General features: G+C 28.4%; 1 protein-coding gene across 1 annotated transcript; it reads left to right on the top strand.

Moving 5' to 3' along the window:
- The first annotated feature begins 11,511 nt into the window (after positions 1–11,511).
- Positions 11,512–14,377, top strand: LOC113873236 (thermospermine synthase ACAULIS5-like). The gene is made up of 10 exons (XM_027511280.1): positions 11,512–11,639; positions 12,431–12,497; positions 12,600–12,694; positions 12,794–12,896; positions 12,999–13,087; positions 13,178–13,334; positions 13,433–13,508; positions 13,633–13,691; positions 13,920–14,056; positions 14,136–14,377. Exons 1-10 carry the CDS (start codon positions 11,512–11,514, stop codon positions 14,206–14,208), a joined length of 984 nt encoding a protein of 327 aa, XP_027367081.1. The 3' UTR covers positions 14,209–14,377.
- Positions 14,378–18,035: the final 3,658 nt, after the last annotated feature.

The following is an 18,035-nucleotide window of genomic DNA, read 5'->3' on the forward strand; positions in this document are numbered from 1 at the left end:
TTGTTCCTATATTGCAAGATTCCGCACGGATCTTTTAAAATTAAATAGAAACTTATAAAGAAATTTATTACTAATAATAATTGTTTTTAAATTAAATAAAAATAAATAAATAAATAAATAAAATAGGAGTTCAAATTAAATAAACAAAATTAATTGGGCAATAGAATGTGTTTTTCTATGGTCAAGGCGTTACCATATTTTTTGTACGTACCTCTTTATCATTTCGCTCAAGAGATCATCATCAAAATAGCCCAATCTATAGAGGCCTGCTAACCTTTAGACTTATCATAGATCAACCAGATCTGTTTATTTTTGTGTGTGGATAGGGTAAATTACGTTCGTTTCTAAAGAAGGTTAAGACTAAGTATATTTTTTTTAAAAATTATATATATATATATATATATATATATATATATTAATCGGGTTCATTAATTTAAAAAAAATAAAAGAGATTGCACGTTAAAAATTATGGACGTTAATATATATTTAATTAAAATATGTTAATAAATTAGTCTTTTATTGTATTTTATAAACATTATAATTATTTGAAGATCAAGCATGATTGATTGATCGTCTACCAATTATATTACTACAGTTGAAGAGTCGAATATGAAAAAGTACGTGAAAAACAACATTAGTTGGACAGATATTTTACATGTGATAAACTAAATTAAACCTATTTAAATTATTATTCATCTTCATGCTTTTTTTTATCTTTACAATTTCCTTCCTCCTTCAAAATGTTTTTCAAACACCTTCCCCAAATATTCTGGCCTTCTTCGGTAGGCTTAAATACACAGTAGATGCATTCGGCACGACAGCACATTAAATTCGTTTCAAATTGACTTTCCTTCAAGACAAATTTTAGGACATTCACTTAATTTTCATATTTTAAGGACATTTACCTAATAAAGTTTTTTATTTAATTCATTTACGTAAATACTCCCTCAAAAAAATTAGAAGCTTTTATTTAATAATAATTAAAAAAATAAAACCGACTGGCGCATCATATATATATATATATATATATGCGCTTAGGATTGGTGCTTTAGTTTCCAAGCACTAAAACTTGGTCGTCACCAACAATCGCAGATCCCGCTATGATTTCATTTCGCTCTTCAAATTACAAATGGTTAAGAGAATGGGGTTTGCTTTGCTTTCTTCTACAAATTCAACGTCATTTGTAACTCCCTCGGTGTGTTGATTAGAACTTCTTAATTTTCTTGAATTTGTCTTCACGCGACGATCTTAATCATGTACGCATCATGATCGAGAAGAAACTGATGATTGTACAAACATCACATGAAGATGGTAAACTCTGAAAAGGATTGGGTTATTGGTTCTATTCTTTAATTTTCTGTTTTTCTTTTTCTAACGAACATTTTATTCCTTATCTTGATATGATAAAACCAATTGAGTTATTGTTTTATTCTTTTGAAGTGAATCTGATTAAAATGGTAAATGGTAAGCATCAGGAAGTGAGACTGATAACACATTGGTATTTTGCTTTTCTTTCTTTATCAATCTCAATGGAAACGCTTTGGAATTTAATGCTCACTACATGTGTCATTAAGCATCTGAATTTTCTGATTTTCTTGAATTTTTCTGTATGACATGATTCTGTTTAGCTTTTAGTTTATTATAGTGCAGACATTGAAACTTTATTTGTTTTTGTATTCTTGAATTAATGCTCACTCTGTGTGAGATGATGACTATTGTGCAAAGAATCTTTGAAACTGACATTAAAATCTCAGTCTCATGGGGTGATAGTGCAAAAGAATATATAAAATTCTGAAAAGGATTGGAATTCATTTGAAAAAATTCTACTAGAGTTATTGTTTTATTCTTTTGAAGTAAAAATTGATCAAATAGTAGGTTTGATTCACATTTAAATTTTGCTTCTTTTCTTTTATTTATTTCATATCCTGTTAAATGAAGTTTTGGTCGTAATATTGTTCTATTCTTGTGTAGCGAGATTGATAAAAGTTTTAAAAATTTGACTTCTGAATGCAAAATTTATTCTATAGTTGATTTATTTTTATGTAGGGAAACTGATGCAAAGAATTGGAGTTTAGAATGATGTAAAACTTTTGAACTTCATTTAAACTATATTGTTGTTAGCATAGGTTTCTAAATTTAATCTGTTAACAATATTAGAATTTGATGATAAATTATATTTTTGGCTGTGGTCATTTTCAAGAACACGTCAATATGTAGAAGCTACATTTTGTTTAAACTATATATACAATACCAACAATAATAAATTGAAGAGAAAATTTATTTCAACAACTAGGAGAAAGATAAGAAGAGAACAATTAGAGAGACAAACCTAATTGTAAAAAAGCATCTTACAAAGTGTGTAGGAAAATATAACTCTAGTTGTAATGGTTAACTTGTCTTTTATAATTCAGTGGGTGTATAGATTCCTCAAGTTGATAGATTTTGTTTGGATACTATGTTTTGAAATTTGAGAGTAGGCATGCATGTAAGCTAAGGAATTCCTTATCCTCATATCATTTAAATTTTTCAATAAAAAAAAAAAAAAGCTTCTACCTTTGCTTTTAATTGTTTTTGGTTTTCCTCTCTTGAACTCTCTTCAATATATTATGCTATTCTGTTTTGGGCGGGGGAAGGAAAATAATGTAGTTTCATGGGTTTTGTTCTTTAGTGACTACCGGGAAGTTAGCAAGTTTGGGCTATTCTGTCAATATATTTTTTAATTACTCATTTTCCTGTTTTAGTATATTATCTTGTTTGGGTTTGAGTGAATTTGTAGAGAAATTTTTATATAAAAAATTATTATAAAAATAAATAATTTTTTCATAAATTAAAAATAATTTATCTCTTTAAATTTTATAAAAGTTAAATAAGAAAATTCTCAAAACTTCTAAAAAGATTAAGAAATATAAGTTATTTTTAACTTTTGAAAAAATTTATTTACTTTTTATACTGATTTTTTCTCTTTTAAAATTTTTTAGAAAAATTTACCAAAAAACAGGACCTATATGTAATTTTAATTTGATTGAACTCTTTTTTAACGATGGTAAAACAGGAAAGTCTGATCTACTCTTACTTTACACTTCGAGTGGACATCTATAAATGCTAGGCAAAGAAACTTTCATTTGATTGAGAAGTCAAGTTAAGCTAAAAAGAGAGAGAAATTTTGGAAATGATTGAAGGGTAATATTTCAACTTTGAACTTATATGATCAACTTATTGAGAATATTTAGCAGCTGACTGGTATGCTTCTGGATGGTAGAATTTTGTCTTATCTTTTCTCTTTTATAAATATTCAATTTCATGGTGTTTTCACCTATTTTTTCTAACTATTTCTTATTGTAACATAAACTGTTAACAAGTTCAGGAAGTCTTGATAGCTTGAATAAACAATGAATGATTCTTCTCTGACGCAAGATTCTGCTAAGGAAACAATTAAAACTCGTCAAAAATTTTGTTCACAAATTATTTGATCAAAAAGTTAATTCGATGCATAGATTGATTTCAATATTTATATTGATGATGTATGTGATTAACTGAAGGAATGATAAGCTAAAGGAACTCAACTTCGATATAGGAAGAAAATTTGCAAATGTGAACAGTATAAAGCTGTAGATCCATTGTACAGATATAGATAATGTTTTGTGTGGATAATAGCAAGGAAAGGGAGTGAGAGGAAATTAAGAGAAAGATGAAAAGCTTATCTGGTTGGATGAGTGGAGATAGGGAGGGAAGGGAATTTTTTTGGTAGGATCTATTAATAAAATAGAATGGAAGGAAGGGAAAGGAATCATGATATTTTTTTAATTTGTTGTTATAGTTAATTATATTGATAAATGATTTTTTATCAAGAAAAATATTAGAATAATGCTAGATTTTTTGGATTAATTTAAATTTTGTATGATTACGATAAATATTTTTTAAAATGATTCTATTTACTCTCTTTTCCACTTGTTAAGAAAGTGGAGGAATGTTTTATCTTGTTTTTTTTCTATTTTTATCCATTCAAATAATAATTTTTTTATTTTTAATTTCATTTTTACCCTCCTATATTTTTGTTCCTTTATCCTCTCCATTTCATCCCTAATACAAACACAAATGTGACAAGTAAGTCCAAACGACAATTACTGCAAATATTTCATTTAGGAACTTCTTGTGCCACTACGTACTTTGTTTCTTTTGGTTACATTTGGAGAAGAGGATGATAAAGATCCAATTAAAATCATTCTTTTGATTTGATATGGAAGAATGATCTCCTGAAATGTTCTAGACAAATAAATTACATGTCGTGACCTAAGAAAACAAGTCATGCCTTTCTTCTCATGTTATGCCATTATCATCAGGACTTGATCTTACAGATTTGGCCAAATATCCAATATCCTAACATGCTGTTTGAATTGTTTTGAAAAACACAAATTTGTATTTAGATAGTATGATGCATCAATAGTAAGCACATTGACCGATGAACTTGAACTAATGTTGCAGAGTTTGGCCATCCGGTCAAAGTCAAAGAAAGTGCAATTGCAACACATACCACTCAGTTGAAATTGGAGAAGGAATACAGTAATATTTAGTTTTGTATTACTGAGATCGTTAAAAAGCCTGGAACGTTATGGAAATCAATGATCTCGAAGGATTTATGCCCGACTGCAGATATTTGAAAAATTTAGATTAAGTAAGCTTAAACTTTAGAGTAAGCTTGATGAACTGAAATCTCTTACTCTGTGTGATTCTTGCTTTATGTTGGTCCAGCTTCAGGTTATGCATCCTCCAAATCAGTATGATCATAAAAGGATACACTTCAAAAGGATTATATGATTGAATTCAGAAAGTACTAAAACAAACATACAATATCTTAACGTAAAGCAAGAAATTGGAAATTGAATTCAGCATTATTGGAAATTAAAAAGTAAAGCAAAAAACTTCAGCACCATGCAGATTGTAACAGCTGAATTTGCAGAATAAGAATCAAGAAAAGAAGCTGTAAGGTTAGTTACAGGGTAAACCAAACTCAGTAAATATTTGTCTATTCCTAACAACTTATTTATTTAACTTTCGTATTAGATTACAGATTCGTTCTTCATCGACCCCAGTCAAACAAAACTTTTAAAAATTAATATTTATGAAGAGCACATATATAAAAAATAATAATAAACACTCTTAATATTTTGTTAAAAAAAAACTTATTAGGAATCGATAAAAAAATAAAATAAAATTATAAGTTCTTATAGAAAAGATTAAAAGAAGTAAACTTTTAGACTTTTTCCTTCTTGTTTCAAAAATATTATCATTTAGAAATTCAAGGTCTGATAAAATGTGTAATTATATGAGAATGTTTTAGTCAAAGTATATTAAAATTTTACATCACTTAATGATTTCTTAATTTATATGTACATCAACTTAAAAAGATTGTATAGTTTTAGGGGGGAAAACTGTAACATACTTTCAATTAAAAATTTTGAAATCATAATGAGACTTTATTAACAATGAAAAAAACTTGTATAGTTTTATTATTTTAAATAAATTATAGTTAATTAAAATTGCATTAAAAGTAGTGTAGCTATATATATATATATAATATTTTATTACTTTAATTTTTTGGTTAAAATCTTGTTATTTACTTGTAGTGTTTCTTAAAATATTATCACTTTTATTCAACATCTCGTATCCTTTTGTATTTTTATATTTGGCTTGTGTCTCTCACTCCAGCGAAACAATAATATTAATAAATAAAATAGCTCCTATCCTTCCAAAATCTTTTTTTTAACATGTTAGTTTCTTTTTTAAAATAAAACAGTTGAAAGTTGAAATTTCTGCACTGGAATGCATGTTTCATCATCATATATTAGGACATTAGTAGTCTTAAAATATTAGCATAATTACAAACAACTTCAAATTTAAATTTATTTTCATCAAAGTATCATCTGACGACGTAAGATTGGTCACTCTTCGTATTTCTTACGTTTGGCAAAAGTGTCGCAAATTAACTTCGAGCATGGCAAGTTATGCAGAAACAATTAAGGAGCATTTGCTTGTGTTCGAAGTTCTGAGTAAATCTGAATATATGAGTAGAATTTCTAACGACCCGTTTTCAAATTATCGTTTCATGCAGTCTATCAATTTCACTAGAGGATACGTTTGAAAGTACCCGTCAAGTATACACTGCAGATAATGTATTACTTTGATCTAGACGTTAATTTTGACTATCTTTTATTTACTACCAAAATTTCAAAAGGGACCTCCCGATTTTCAATTGTGTTTACTTTAGCTTAATCTAATCTGTGGCCTTATTATATATCTCCTGTCGTTTAGGATCAAACCAAACTTATTTATATGGTCCAAAAGCAATTAGTATTTGTTGAAAAAGTTGTGCATGCTTGGTTTATTTTCTTTCCTGCTTTTCAGAAACAAGATAAGACCACCAGCCTCTTCCCAATCAGATAAGAAAAGGAAATTCATTTTGATCAAGAGGTTCGTGCCAAATATCACATAACATTTTAATTACCAATGTATTAAACAAATAAGAATAAGGAATTTGTTGACATATTTAATAAATATTGCACGTAGGCATGAATATAGAAGAATTGATGAAAGTATTTGGCTTGGTTGCATGGAGAAAGATGTTCGAAGAAAAGATCGATCCATTCTATAGCTGGTCTGCCTTTTTTTTTGGTGATATATATATATATATAAAAAGAAGTAATGCTTCAATATAGTCAAATGTAATAAAATCGCTAAAAATTATATCATTAATAGTCACATAAACTATGAATTATGCTCTTTTGATGAGATTTATTTCTATTACATAGTTTTGAGGTTAGAAATTCAACGGTAAAAACTTTGAACATGGACAACTAATGATATTGAAAGGTTATAACTTTGACTATGTTTGGATAACAAGTAAAAACATGAATACAAATAAAGAGGAGGACGTGTTAGGTATTGAAGGTCAAAGATTGAACATGAAGAATATTTTGCCAACAAATGTGTAATTATGAATGAACGCACCAATAAAGTAATGGTCTTCAGAGGTTAAAAGACGGTAGCATTGACAATTTGTTACAAAACCAAACTAAATATAATTTTAAAATTTTAAATTCAAACTAATTTGATCATTTATCTAATTCATCATGTTAATTTATATTGGTTTGAATTGAATTAATCAAGTTTATGGATAGATATGTATTTGCTCACACTCTTAAACTACATTAGTTTGCGAGAGATGTTCAAGTTACATTTCCTAAACATAATTCTATTATTTGAACTATTAAATTTAATATTATATGTAATATTGTATATAATCATTTTTATCTCTAATTATTTTGCATTTTTTTATATACATATATCAAAAACACACTAAAAAAACAAAAAATATTATCTCCAAGTGTTAATATTTAGTTGTGGAAGCATAATAACTTAACACACGAGGACATTGAGTTCATCATAGCTCCCCCATAACCCCAACCAAGGATGATTTCTTTGAACTCATGGTTGGCCAGCATGAGCAACAGTGTCTCCCCTTAAGCCCCCCCTTGTCCTCATTAATGTGTATGTGGAAACAGTGGAAACATTATGCTGATGCCAATCTTACATCAACAGCAAAAAAAACCCCTCCCCCCCCCCCCCTTGTAGGACCCACAAAGTGGATCATTAAAAGCTAGGGAGAAATACTTGATTATTATTTTTTTTAAAGACAAATGTTAATCTGGTTAAAAAATTTGTCAAAATGTGTTATTAATAAGGATAATTTTTTTATAACTTTTAATGTGTTTTAATGTAACATAGCTATCTCTAACCTTAACCATCTTTTTAATATTGTAGTTAATGCGAAATGTGTTTAAAGGTGCAGAACAAACCTCTTACTGCAGACAACAAAGGGTATCTCGTGTAGGGTGATTGAAGGAAGGAAATAGTGGTTCATTTTTGTTGGTAATGGTGGGGTTGAAATTAAATTTCTTAGTTTGGAGGGTTGCCTTTGATGGTGACAGTGATGATGAGTCCTTATGGTAAGTCACGCGCAGTTCTCTTCCATAGCTTTTTGAAGAACAAAGAGAATAAACATGATTGACTCCACTGCACGCTTTCTTCTCTTTCTGTCTTCCTCTCACAAACCCAAGAGTTTTGCACACATTTCAGAAGGAAAAAGAATTACCAGAATTTTCGGTAATTGTCACTCCACAATCATCACCTCTTACCCTTTTTTTATTATATTACAATACACAACAATCTCCAATGTGACAACTTTGGAGCAATAACATCATTAAATATAATCATGCATGCCATGTACATGTACTCTGGAGAAATTCCTTAGCTGCCCGTAAAGTTTGTAAGTAAAAGTTTTTCTGTGCACCATGCATGCGTGTCACATTAATTATGTAAATTCACTTTTCTTTTTACTGATTTAATCGACATAATAGAGTAGGAAAAAAAATAAGTGACTTTTTTAAATGCTGTTTATTAATCAAAATAAGAGTTTTATTTTGATAATATGCAAAATTAATGTTAAATATAATTATTTTATAAAAATAAATTTTTAATTTTAATTAATAACTAATATTTATAAAGCAACACATAAATTTTATCTTAAAAAATGAGATATGAGAGATGAATAATATCATGATAAGCTCTTATTTTATTTATCACTTAATGCAGGTTAAGATAAACAAACTACATAAACACAACATGTTATTTTACTTTGTCTATTTATAATCCAAACTCTTTTTACGTAATAAAATTTATATCATAGAGAAAAATAAGATAAGTTCATAAAATAAACTTATCACATGTATTTTACAAATTTTGTTTTAATTGCCCACAAAATCATCTTGTGTATTTAAGAAAATTGCTAACTATGCCTACGGCTCCAAACCTGAGTAAAGAGAAAAATCATGTCAAATTTTTGGCAGCCAACCGAAAATTTATCGATCATTTATATGGTTGTTCTACTAAGTATATTTCTAATACGTCTTTTAGTGCAAGGGAAAAGTTAGGAAAATCTTGTTGAAGAGACCAAATATATAGATAAAAAATTTCAAGTTAATATATTAAGCTTAATTAAATTTTATAATGTCTTGCTTTTATAAAAAAAAACATAAATTAAAAATTAAAAAAAAAAGCTAAGATTATTCACAATATAAAACTTAATTTGGATTCAAATTCATTAATATTATTAATGAGAATACAACTTATTACTCCTAATAAGATCCAATATAACGTACATACTTTAAAGTAGGTAAAATACAAACGTTTTCTTTTAAGGGAATTTTTTTCATTGTGAGTCTCATTTCTTGGTTTTAACTTTTTTTATTTTTATTTATCTAAAGAATAGAAAATTAATATTTGTTTTCATTTTTATATCTATCCAAACAAGTCGGTCAGGGCAATTGAATAACGAAGTCTTACGCCCCCTACACCAATGAAAAGTATATTTATACACTTGTTAAATATATTTATCTAGTGAAAGATAGGAAGAGAAAAAATATGTATTTTGATATAATAGAAATAAAATAAAAAATTTGTGATACAATCATTTCATAAGTTTAGTTTTTTCTTTATAAAAAACATGAAAATCCTATTACGGAAGAGTTCAATTTCTGATTTTATATATATGAATTTTTTTGTTAAAAGTGTCTAACTGCTAATTGCTTGATAAATTTTCTATCCTATCCTGAAGAGTTATGAAATGCCCTTATATTCGATGAAATTTACTCCTTTTTTGTTTCTGAAGAGTAAACTGAGGAAGGTGAATTTTAAATAACAATTCCTTGACATTACCCAAATTTTTCTGAAGTAAAATTCCGGACATAAATAAATAAATTAACTTTATTTTTTAGAATTAATTTTAAATATTTAAAAACAATTAGAGTTTATTAAAAATATATAATAATATATTTTAAATTTTTATATATTTCTAAAATATTTTTTAAAATAATTGAAATTAACCTTAAAGACTGAATAATACTTTATATAAATAAATTGACATCAAAACAAAAGCAAGCGCCAAGTGTTGGCTGTTAATTTATCAAATATGAATCGGCATCAATACTATATAGTCCAGTTGGTACTGCTGCATGGGAATCGGGAGATTGTTCTTACCCAAAATCCTTATATGCTTAAACTTTTGGCAGATATTAAATGGTTTGAGTTAATTGTTAAACAATGAAAGAAAAAATGTTTTAATAAAAATATTATTAATGTTTTTTGTAATTTTAAATATATCTTCGTATAATTTTTAATATATTTTAAATTTTATTAACCTCAACTTTTAAAATTAAGTTAAATATCCAAATTAATAAATTTTTGCCAAAAAAATATATTATTATATTAAAAAATAAAGTATAATAAATATTTTTTAATAAATATTTATAATTACTACATGCTTGAATTCAATTTTAAAGATTGAGATTAATATTTTTTAAATTTTAAATTTTTATTTTTAGCTAATAATTGTTATTATATTTTTTATCTTAATTATAAAAAGTATGAACTTATTTTAAGATATATTAATTTATTTATAGTGAAAATTGTGTTAATAAGCCTTTATCAGTTTTTATAAAAGTAGTTTTATTTAACTAATTAACATAAAATTTATCAATTTAACTGCTTAATATTATAAATATTTTTAAATATAATATATACTTCTTATAAAAATAGAAAAATAATTACCAACCTAAACTTCAGAACTCCGTTAAAAATTTTCATTGGAAAAAGCTCCGTCTAAGTTTGGTTATGGATGTTGAGTGGATTGGAGAATCTATTCTACCACAGGTCATATTTTTCGCATGTCATTATTAAACTTTGTTCCAAGGTATCTAAATGCATGTGGTCCAATGCATGGTTTAACGATTTCATTTAGTATTAACCTTTAAAATTAATTTAATATTTTAGAAGTTACATGGTTTATCATTTAACAAATGAAAAAAGTTACATATTAAAAGATGAAAAATTAACAAGAAGGTAGCTCCGCCCCTCTTTTAATGAACCTTATTAGCCAAATATTAATATGATCAATGCAAATGAAATCTATCTTTACGCCCCACCAATTCACATAGGTAAAGTTAATTGGACATTTTTCTTTTGCCATGAAACTATAACCAAAAGCTAGTCCTTTTTACGTATGTTTTAATTTGACTACGGATTGTTGTTAGTTTACTGCATCAGCATGCACATGCTAGATGCTACTGCGTAACAAAGATATTGAGCTAAGTATATCAAATCAACCTCAGAAAACCACCGAAGCTTATATGTATTCCACTTTACGAAACCCTATGAGGATATTGCTCTTTTCATGTATTGAGTATGTCCACTTTGCTAGATTTGGTTGAGTAATGCTAGCTACACACTCCTAACCCGAATCATTGTTCCTTTTGTTTTCCTGCATCTTTAACTCCTTATATTCTCCTCTCATTCTCCTATCCTATTCACAACACTTCTATAGCTATCTTTTCTCTGCTTTAGCTCTCTTTCCAACCCTTCCTCAAATAACTTTCAAGGTTCTAAGTTGCAAAAAAAAAGATGGGTGAAATAGCTCTCCCAAATGGGATTAGCAATGGCCAAACCCATTCTCTGAATGGTTACAGGAAGAGTTGTTGGTATGAAGAAGAGATCGAAGAGGACTTAAGATGGTGCTTTGCTCTCAACAGGTACGTACATATACCCCTTCTTTTTTTTTTTGTATTCTGTGCCAACCTGAAGTAAGTAGCATATCAGATATCAACTATAGTAGTTTGTTGTAATATCATATTACTATTTTGCTTAACTGTTTAACGTTAAAGTTTTGGTTCCATTAGATTGTCCAAAACTCCAAATCGATGTTCTGCATATTTATTACTTCTTGTTGACTATAAAACCAAAAAATATCTCGCCCAGTTGCATTTTCTTCCTTTGACTGCTCTTTTGGCCTTTCCATGTTCATCTTATTATTAATTATTATTTCTTTTACTTAATGATGATTTAAGAAGATTCATGGAAGGAATAAAGCCACAAAACAAGAAGGTAAAAGAAGCAAGAACTTTTATTGGGGTTTGAGTGAGACAAAAATATACAGTACGAGTTGTCTGCGCCAATGTCTAATGTTTTCTTGGGTGTATATCACGGACATTTTAACAATTCCAGCTTCTCATGCTAGAAAAAAAGTAAAGGGATCCTAAAAAGTCATAGGCTCTTTTTGCCTGTGTCCATGAAAAAGGCAGACAACACATAACTAAAATGAAAATAAGACTCGGCTTTTTCATTGCATAATCCAGCACTATTGTCTGTTTGATATTATAGATGCTATTGTAACACGGGTTTTTTTAATAATTTGGCAGCATTTTTTCTTTCTATTTGTTGAAGTTAAAAAAAATTGTACTTGTAGGTGTTATTCATGTGTTACTCACAATTTGTAAGTATTATTTATCCTTCTTTTTCCTTCTATCTTTTGGTGCGATTGCAGCATATTGCATACAGGAGCTAGCCAGTACCAAGACATTGCATTGTTGGACACAAAGCCCTTTGGAAAGGTTCACATACTTAAACAACAGAAAGTTACCTTTACAGATCAGAAACTAAATTAAACAATCCTCTTATCTGCTATATGCTCTACTGTCTGTGCCCTTTTGCAGGCTTTGGTAATTGATGGAAAGCTTCAGAGTGCAGAGACAGATGAATTTATCTACCATGAATGTCTTGTTCATCCAGCTCTTCTTCACCAACCTAAGTAACTCCTTTGCTGTCTAACCATCAAAGATATGTTGAGATGTAGATAGCGTTTTTTTTTTTTTTTCCTTTCATTATCTTTTTGTATGCCATGTTTCAGCCCAAAGAATGTCTTCATTATGGGAGGAGGAGAAGGGTCTACTGCAAGAGAATTGCTTAGGCATAAGACCATAGACAAAGTTGTAATGTGTGACATTGATGAGGTAAAATCTCCTTTAGTACAATGTTAGCTCTTCATTCTATATTCATATTCCGTGGGGCTAATTGACCAATTAAAATCCATGTCTTCGTACTTGCTGGAGCAGGAGGTGGTGAACTTCTGCAAATCATACCTAGTTGTGAACAAGGAAGCATTCCGTGATCCGAGACTTGAGGTCATCATCAATGATGCCAGGTTGGATAATGAAATAATTTCCTGTGCTAGTTGTGCCATTCTTTAATTATATATGCCACTAAGTTCCTATTATTATGTGTCATGTTGCAGGGCTGAGCTAGAAGCCAGAGATGAGAGCTATGATGTGATAATTGGCGACTTGGCAGACCCAATTGATGGTGGTCCTTGTTATAAACTTTACACCAAGTCCTTCTATGAATTCATTGTCAAGTCTAGACTGAAGCAAGGTGGCATATTTGTGACACAGGTATATATGGGTGCAAGGACCTGTGTCAATACGTGTCAAATAACTATAAAAAAAAATATTAAATAATTAAATAACCTGAGTATTGAATTCTTATACAGGCAGGACCAGCTGGAATATTTAGCCACACGGAAGTGTTCTCGTGTATCTACAACACCTTGAGACAAGTTTTCAAGTGTAAGTGACCTTCCGAGGGAAAAGAAAATATTTCTTTTTTCTAAATATGTTTTTACCGGTTCTATATAATGCTGTTGACATCAATTAACATCAAATTAACCTTTTTTTTTCCTTTTGTTTCCAGATGTTGTGCCTTATTCAGCTCATATCCCATCCTATGCTGATATTTGGGGATGGGTCATGGTAAATATTACTGATAGTTAATTTCAGTTCTTGTTTAGTACTATTTTTTATGCATGTTAAGGTATGTACCAAAAAAAGGGTCCCAAGAAAAAATAAAGTTCAACAATTGGAAAGTTCTTTTCTTTACAAGAAACGTATCTTAAAATAATTTTTGCATACTAGAAAATAGAAAATCAGAGTACCTCATTCCTTAATGCTAAGATTTTTTTTTCTCTTGGAATATAACAGGCTTCCGATTCTCCATTAGACCTGAATGCAGAAGAGCTAGATCTGAGAATGAGGCACAGGATAATGGGTGAAAATAGATATCTTGATGGAAAAACATTCTCATCAGCATCAACTTTGAGCAAAACTGTTCGCAAGTCGTAAGTGAAACGCTTGGTGCAGTTGTTTTTGTTCCTCAGCAATGTTCTTTTCTTGACAGACTTTTGATACTATTGACAGGCTGGACAATGAAACTCATGTATACACAGAGGAATCTGCTAGGTTCATATACGGCCATGGCAAGCACGCATAGCCAAGCTTGAGAAGTGAAACAAAAAAGTAATGCAAAAAAGGACACACAACGCAAGTGAAAAGGCTTTCAAGATTTTCTTTCATCTTATGTATTTCCCTTGTTCTTTTCTTTTTACTTTTGGTGTGTACTTCACATGAAAAAGGCTTACATGATATATGAATGGGCTACAAACGGGTCCTCTTTCTGCTTCTTAATCAATATGCTTACACTGTCTACGGATCTTACCAATATTCTGAATCTCAAATGCTTAACAGATCGAAGAAAAACATCACGGTTTTGAGCTACTATTACTCATTACCTTTCTCCCCGATACTTCTCAGTTTTTTTTTATTAATTATTTCATCTGTAATTTCAGAGAAAAATGATAATTTCTTAGTTTCTTTTAAAGGAAATATTCAAGTGGAGTCCAAGATTATAACTTAATCAACATCAAGCACGCAGACAATTAAGCCTTAAAACCAGGTAGCTTGTTTCTGTTTCCCAAGTAGGATGCAGCGTCAAACACGAATGTAAAAGTTTGCCGAAGCCATAAAGTCATTCGATTCTGTAATATTTTCTCGATAAAGTTTATATTCTATTTTACACGTATACCAAACAGTTTACAAAGGAGATGATTCGCCAAGCTTCAAGTAAGTGGACGAGCCATTTTGCAAGCTCTCTCTTTCCAGATTTCCAGATTTTTAAAAAGGTAGCCCAAATATTTTCGACGACTGACTTGGACTGTTTCTTTAAGATTTTTTAATGCAATATATTTATATTTTCAGTTTTTTAATTATTTAATGAAAATCATGAAAAAAAAAACAGAACTTATATAAACGAGTCAATGAGTTAACCAGGCTATCCAAATTTGGACCAAAACTTGAGTTATTGAGTAAATTTAAGCTTAAGATTAGTGTTATTTCTTTACTAAATAAGCTGATAGTTTATTTATGAGCCATAAATTAATTTTATAATTTTTTTACAAGCAAAATTTAAGTGTAGTACTATATATTATATATTAGAATTAGAATTTCACCTCCATAATTTGTATAATAAAAATAAATATTAAATAACGTCATAAAAAAACACTAACGATATTTATACAATACTCATAATACTAGACAGTTTTATTACTTTTTCAAACCTAGCTTATATCTCATTTAACTCTTAGAAATGCTGAGAATTCTGAATCAGGGAAAATGAGAAATTACATGAAATAATTGAATATCGAGGTTAATATCTGGTTCCATAACTCTGATTGTTTGACTTGTATAATTTTTGAGACGATTGTGATGTGTTTGATGTTGCCCACATTCTTTCTACAGTGAATGTCTCGTATTCCCATATAATATATAACCTTTGTAAAAGACGTTCTGCTGGGTTTATTATTATAACAAAAACAGTAGTTTTCAATTAATATTTCAAAGTGGTTGCGTCATCAATGATAGATGAATTTTCTTATGAAAGAAGATTGTGTTAATTGGTTGTATTTGCTGGCTCAGACAAAACACATCATATCCTTGCGTTATCAAACCCAATTATCTGATACCAAAAGAAAGATGTCTAGTTGTCATATTTTGTTATATTATTGCCCATCACCTTCTTTCGTGCATAATTGGAGCCACATCTTCGTCACCACCCAACACTCCCGTTCTGTATCACCGCTAGTGTTATTCTATTGCATACCTCAACGTTTTCTCTCATTTCAAATTAATCCAAGATATGTAATCTTGCATGCTTAACAAATCATCAACAATATTCTTCACATTAATATTAATTGAAACAATATTCTCCAGTCTATGAATATGAAACATCAGACACTAATAATTAGTTATGTTTGAATTAGACGTAATAAAGAAATATAGAAACAAGAGGTGCCCCCCTCTGTGATATGAATTTGAAATACGAGATTGTAATACTAAAAATCTAACATATTATTATAAAAATATATCAATATACATCTTAATTATTTTTTATGAGTTTTCATATTTTAGAAACTGTGAATGGTTTTCCCATTTTCAATGTCATTAAAAAGTTATAATCTTTTTAATTTTAATTTCATTTAAACAATTCAAAAGTGTTAACAAAAACTAATAACAGAGAAGATGTTATATTGTTAATATATACTTAATATATTCAAAAATAAAATGCGAAGAGAGGATGCTCTATATATAATAACATTAAAGAAGTAAAATATAAAGATTGAGCAAAAAAAAACTAAAAAATATAAACTTACCAAAATGTAATTGAATTAAGAAAAATGATGGTAATAAAAACAGTACTAAGTGACGTATGCAACAACAAACAAACTGTTTAGAGAAAACTTTCAGAGCAAACCATAAAGGTGTCTCTTTGAATTATTTTCTTACATTTAATGAATAAAAAAATAATATATAGAAAGAAAATTTTTCAAAATATTTGTGGGAGCAACTTCTCCCAGAATCTCAAAGGTGGATCTGTCCCTAGTATTTAATGAAAGATTAAAGAGAAGAAAAAATAATAAATAAACTGATATGAAAATATAGAATAATTAAAATAAATAAAGATATAATTACTATACAATTATATTATATTAATATCATAATTAATTAACGCCTACTAGTCTCTCTTTGTTCAGCTGAAATTGCCATACAAACATTTCATATATTTTTTTGGTTATAAAAAACGTGGAAATCTCGTTACAGAGAAGTTCATAATTAGTTTGCATTGTATTGATGGAAATTAAGTATTTTTTTCAATGATTCATCTTTCTTTAAAAAAAAAAAAATCATCTTCATCAATCAATTGAAAAATATTTTGAAGACATCCTAAAAATAATAATATTTTTTATTTTGTTAAAAGTGTCTACCTGCTTACTTGTTAAATTTTCGATCCTATCCTGAAGAGTTATGAAATGCCCTTCTATTTGATGAAATTTACACCTTTGTTTTGTGTTTCTAAAGAGAAATGTCGGGAGGTGAACAGTGAATTTTAAATAGTGATTCCTTGGCATTACCCGGTTTTGTCTAAAGTAAAATTCCTGACATAAATACATAAATTAACAGTGTTGTTTAGAATTATTTTTAATATTTAAGAGTAATGAAATTTTATTAAAAATTGCTTACTACTTTAAAAATGTTATAATAACGAATATTTTAAAAATAATTAAAATAAACTTTAAAGATCAATAATAATACTTTTTATAAATAAACTGACATCAGAACATCAGCATGCGCCAGGTGTGCGGCTGTTAATTAATCAAACATGAAACATGCAGGGGTATCAATAAGACAAGACTATAAAAGTCCAACTGGTACTGCTGCACCGGAATCGAGAGCTTGTTCTTACCCAAAAGCCTTATCTGCTTTAACTTTTGGCAAATATTAATCTAAACTTTTTATGGTAAAAAATAACTAAACAATAATATGTTTATAAATTTTTGTTTATTTTTAAAATATAATAAATATTATTTTTATTAAAATATTACTTTTAAATACTTAAATTTCATATTACAATTAAAATTTAATAAATTTATAATGATTTAGGAATAACGGTCAAAGAATGAAAGTAAAAGTGGTTTATTAAAAATTATTATTATTATATTTTTTTATCAATTTTAGTAAATATTTTTTATTTTGATAATTTTAATTCTTGAAGTTTAGTTTTTTTCAATTTATAAAATTATAAGAAAAAAAATAACGTCACATTTTAAAGTAAAGAAAGTAATCGAATCTTAAAGATATTTATACCACTTACATTCATCTTATTCTAAGTAAATGAGTGTATATTTTGCTTTAAAGTTTGGACACATGAATTCACGTTAATGTCGAGGCAAACCACGTTTAAGAGTTTCGACTTTTCTAGCAAAG

Source organism: Abrus precatorius, unplaced genomic scaffold (assembly GCF_003935025.1).
Source record: "Abrus precatorius isolate BTA unplaced genomic scaffold, Abrus_2018 Scaffold7, whole genome shotgun sequence".
Taxonomy (NCBI): Eukaryota; Viridiplantae; Streptophyta; class Magnoliopsida; order Fabales; family Fabaceae; genus Abrus; species Abrus precatorius.

Bases quoted from the DNA above. Each gene is read 5' to 3' on its own strand.
- LOC113873236 (XM_027511280.1), top strand. From the start codon at position 11,512: ATGGGTGAAATAGCTCTCCCAAATGGGATTAGCAATGGCCAAACCCAT. The intron at 12,897-12,998 runs GTAAAATCTCCT...TTGCTGGAGCAG, and splicing joins TAATGTGTGACATTGATGAG to GAGGTGGTGAACTTCTGCAA. The intron at 13,335-13,432 runs GTATATATGGGT...ATTCTTATACAG, and splicing joins GTGGCATATTTGTGACACAG to GCAGGACCAGCTGGAATATT.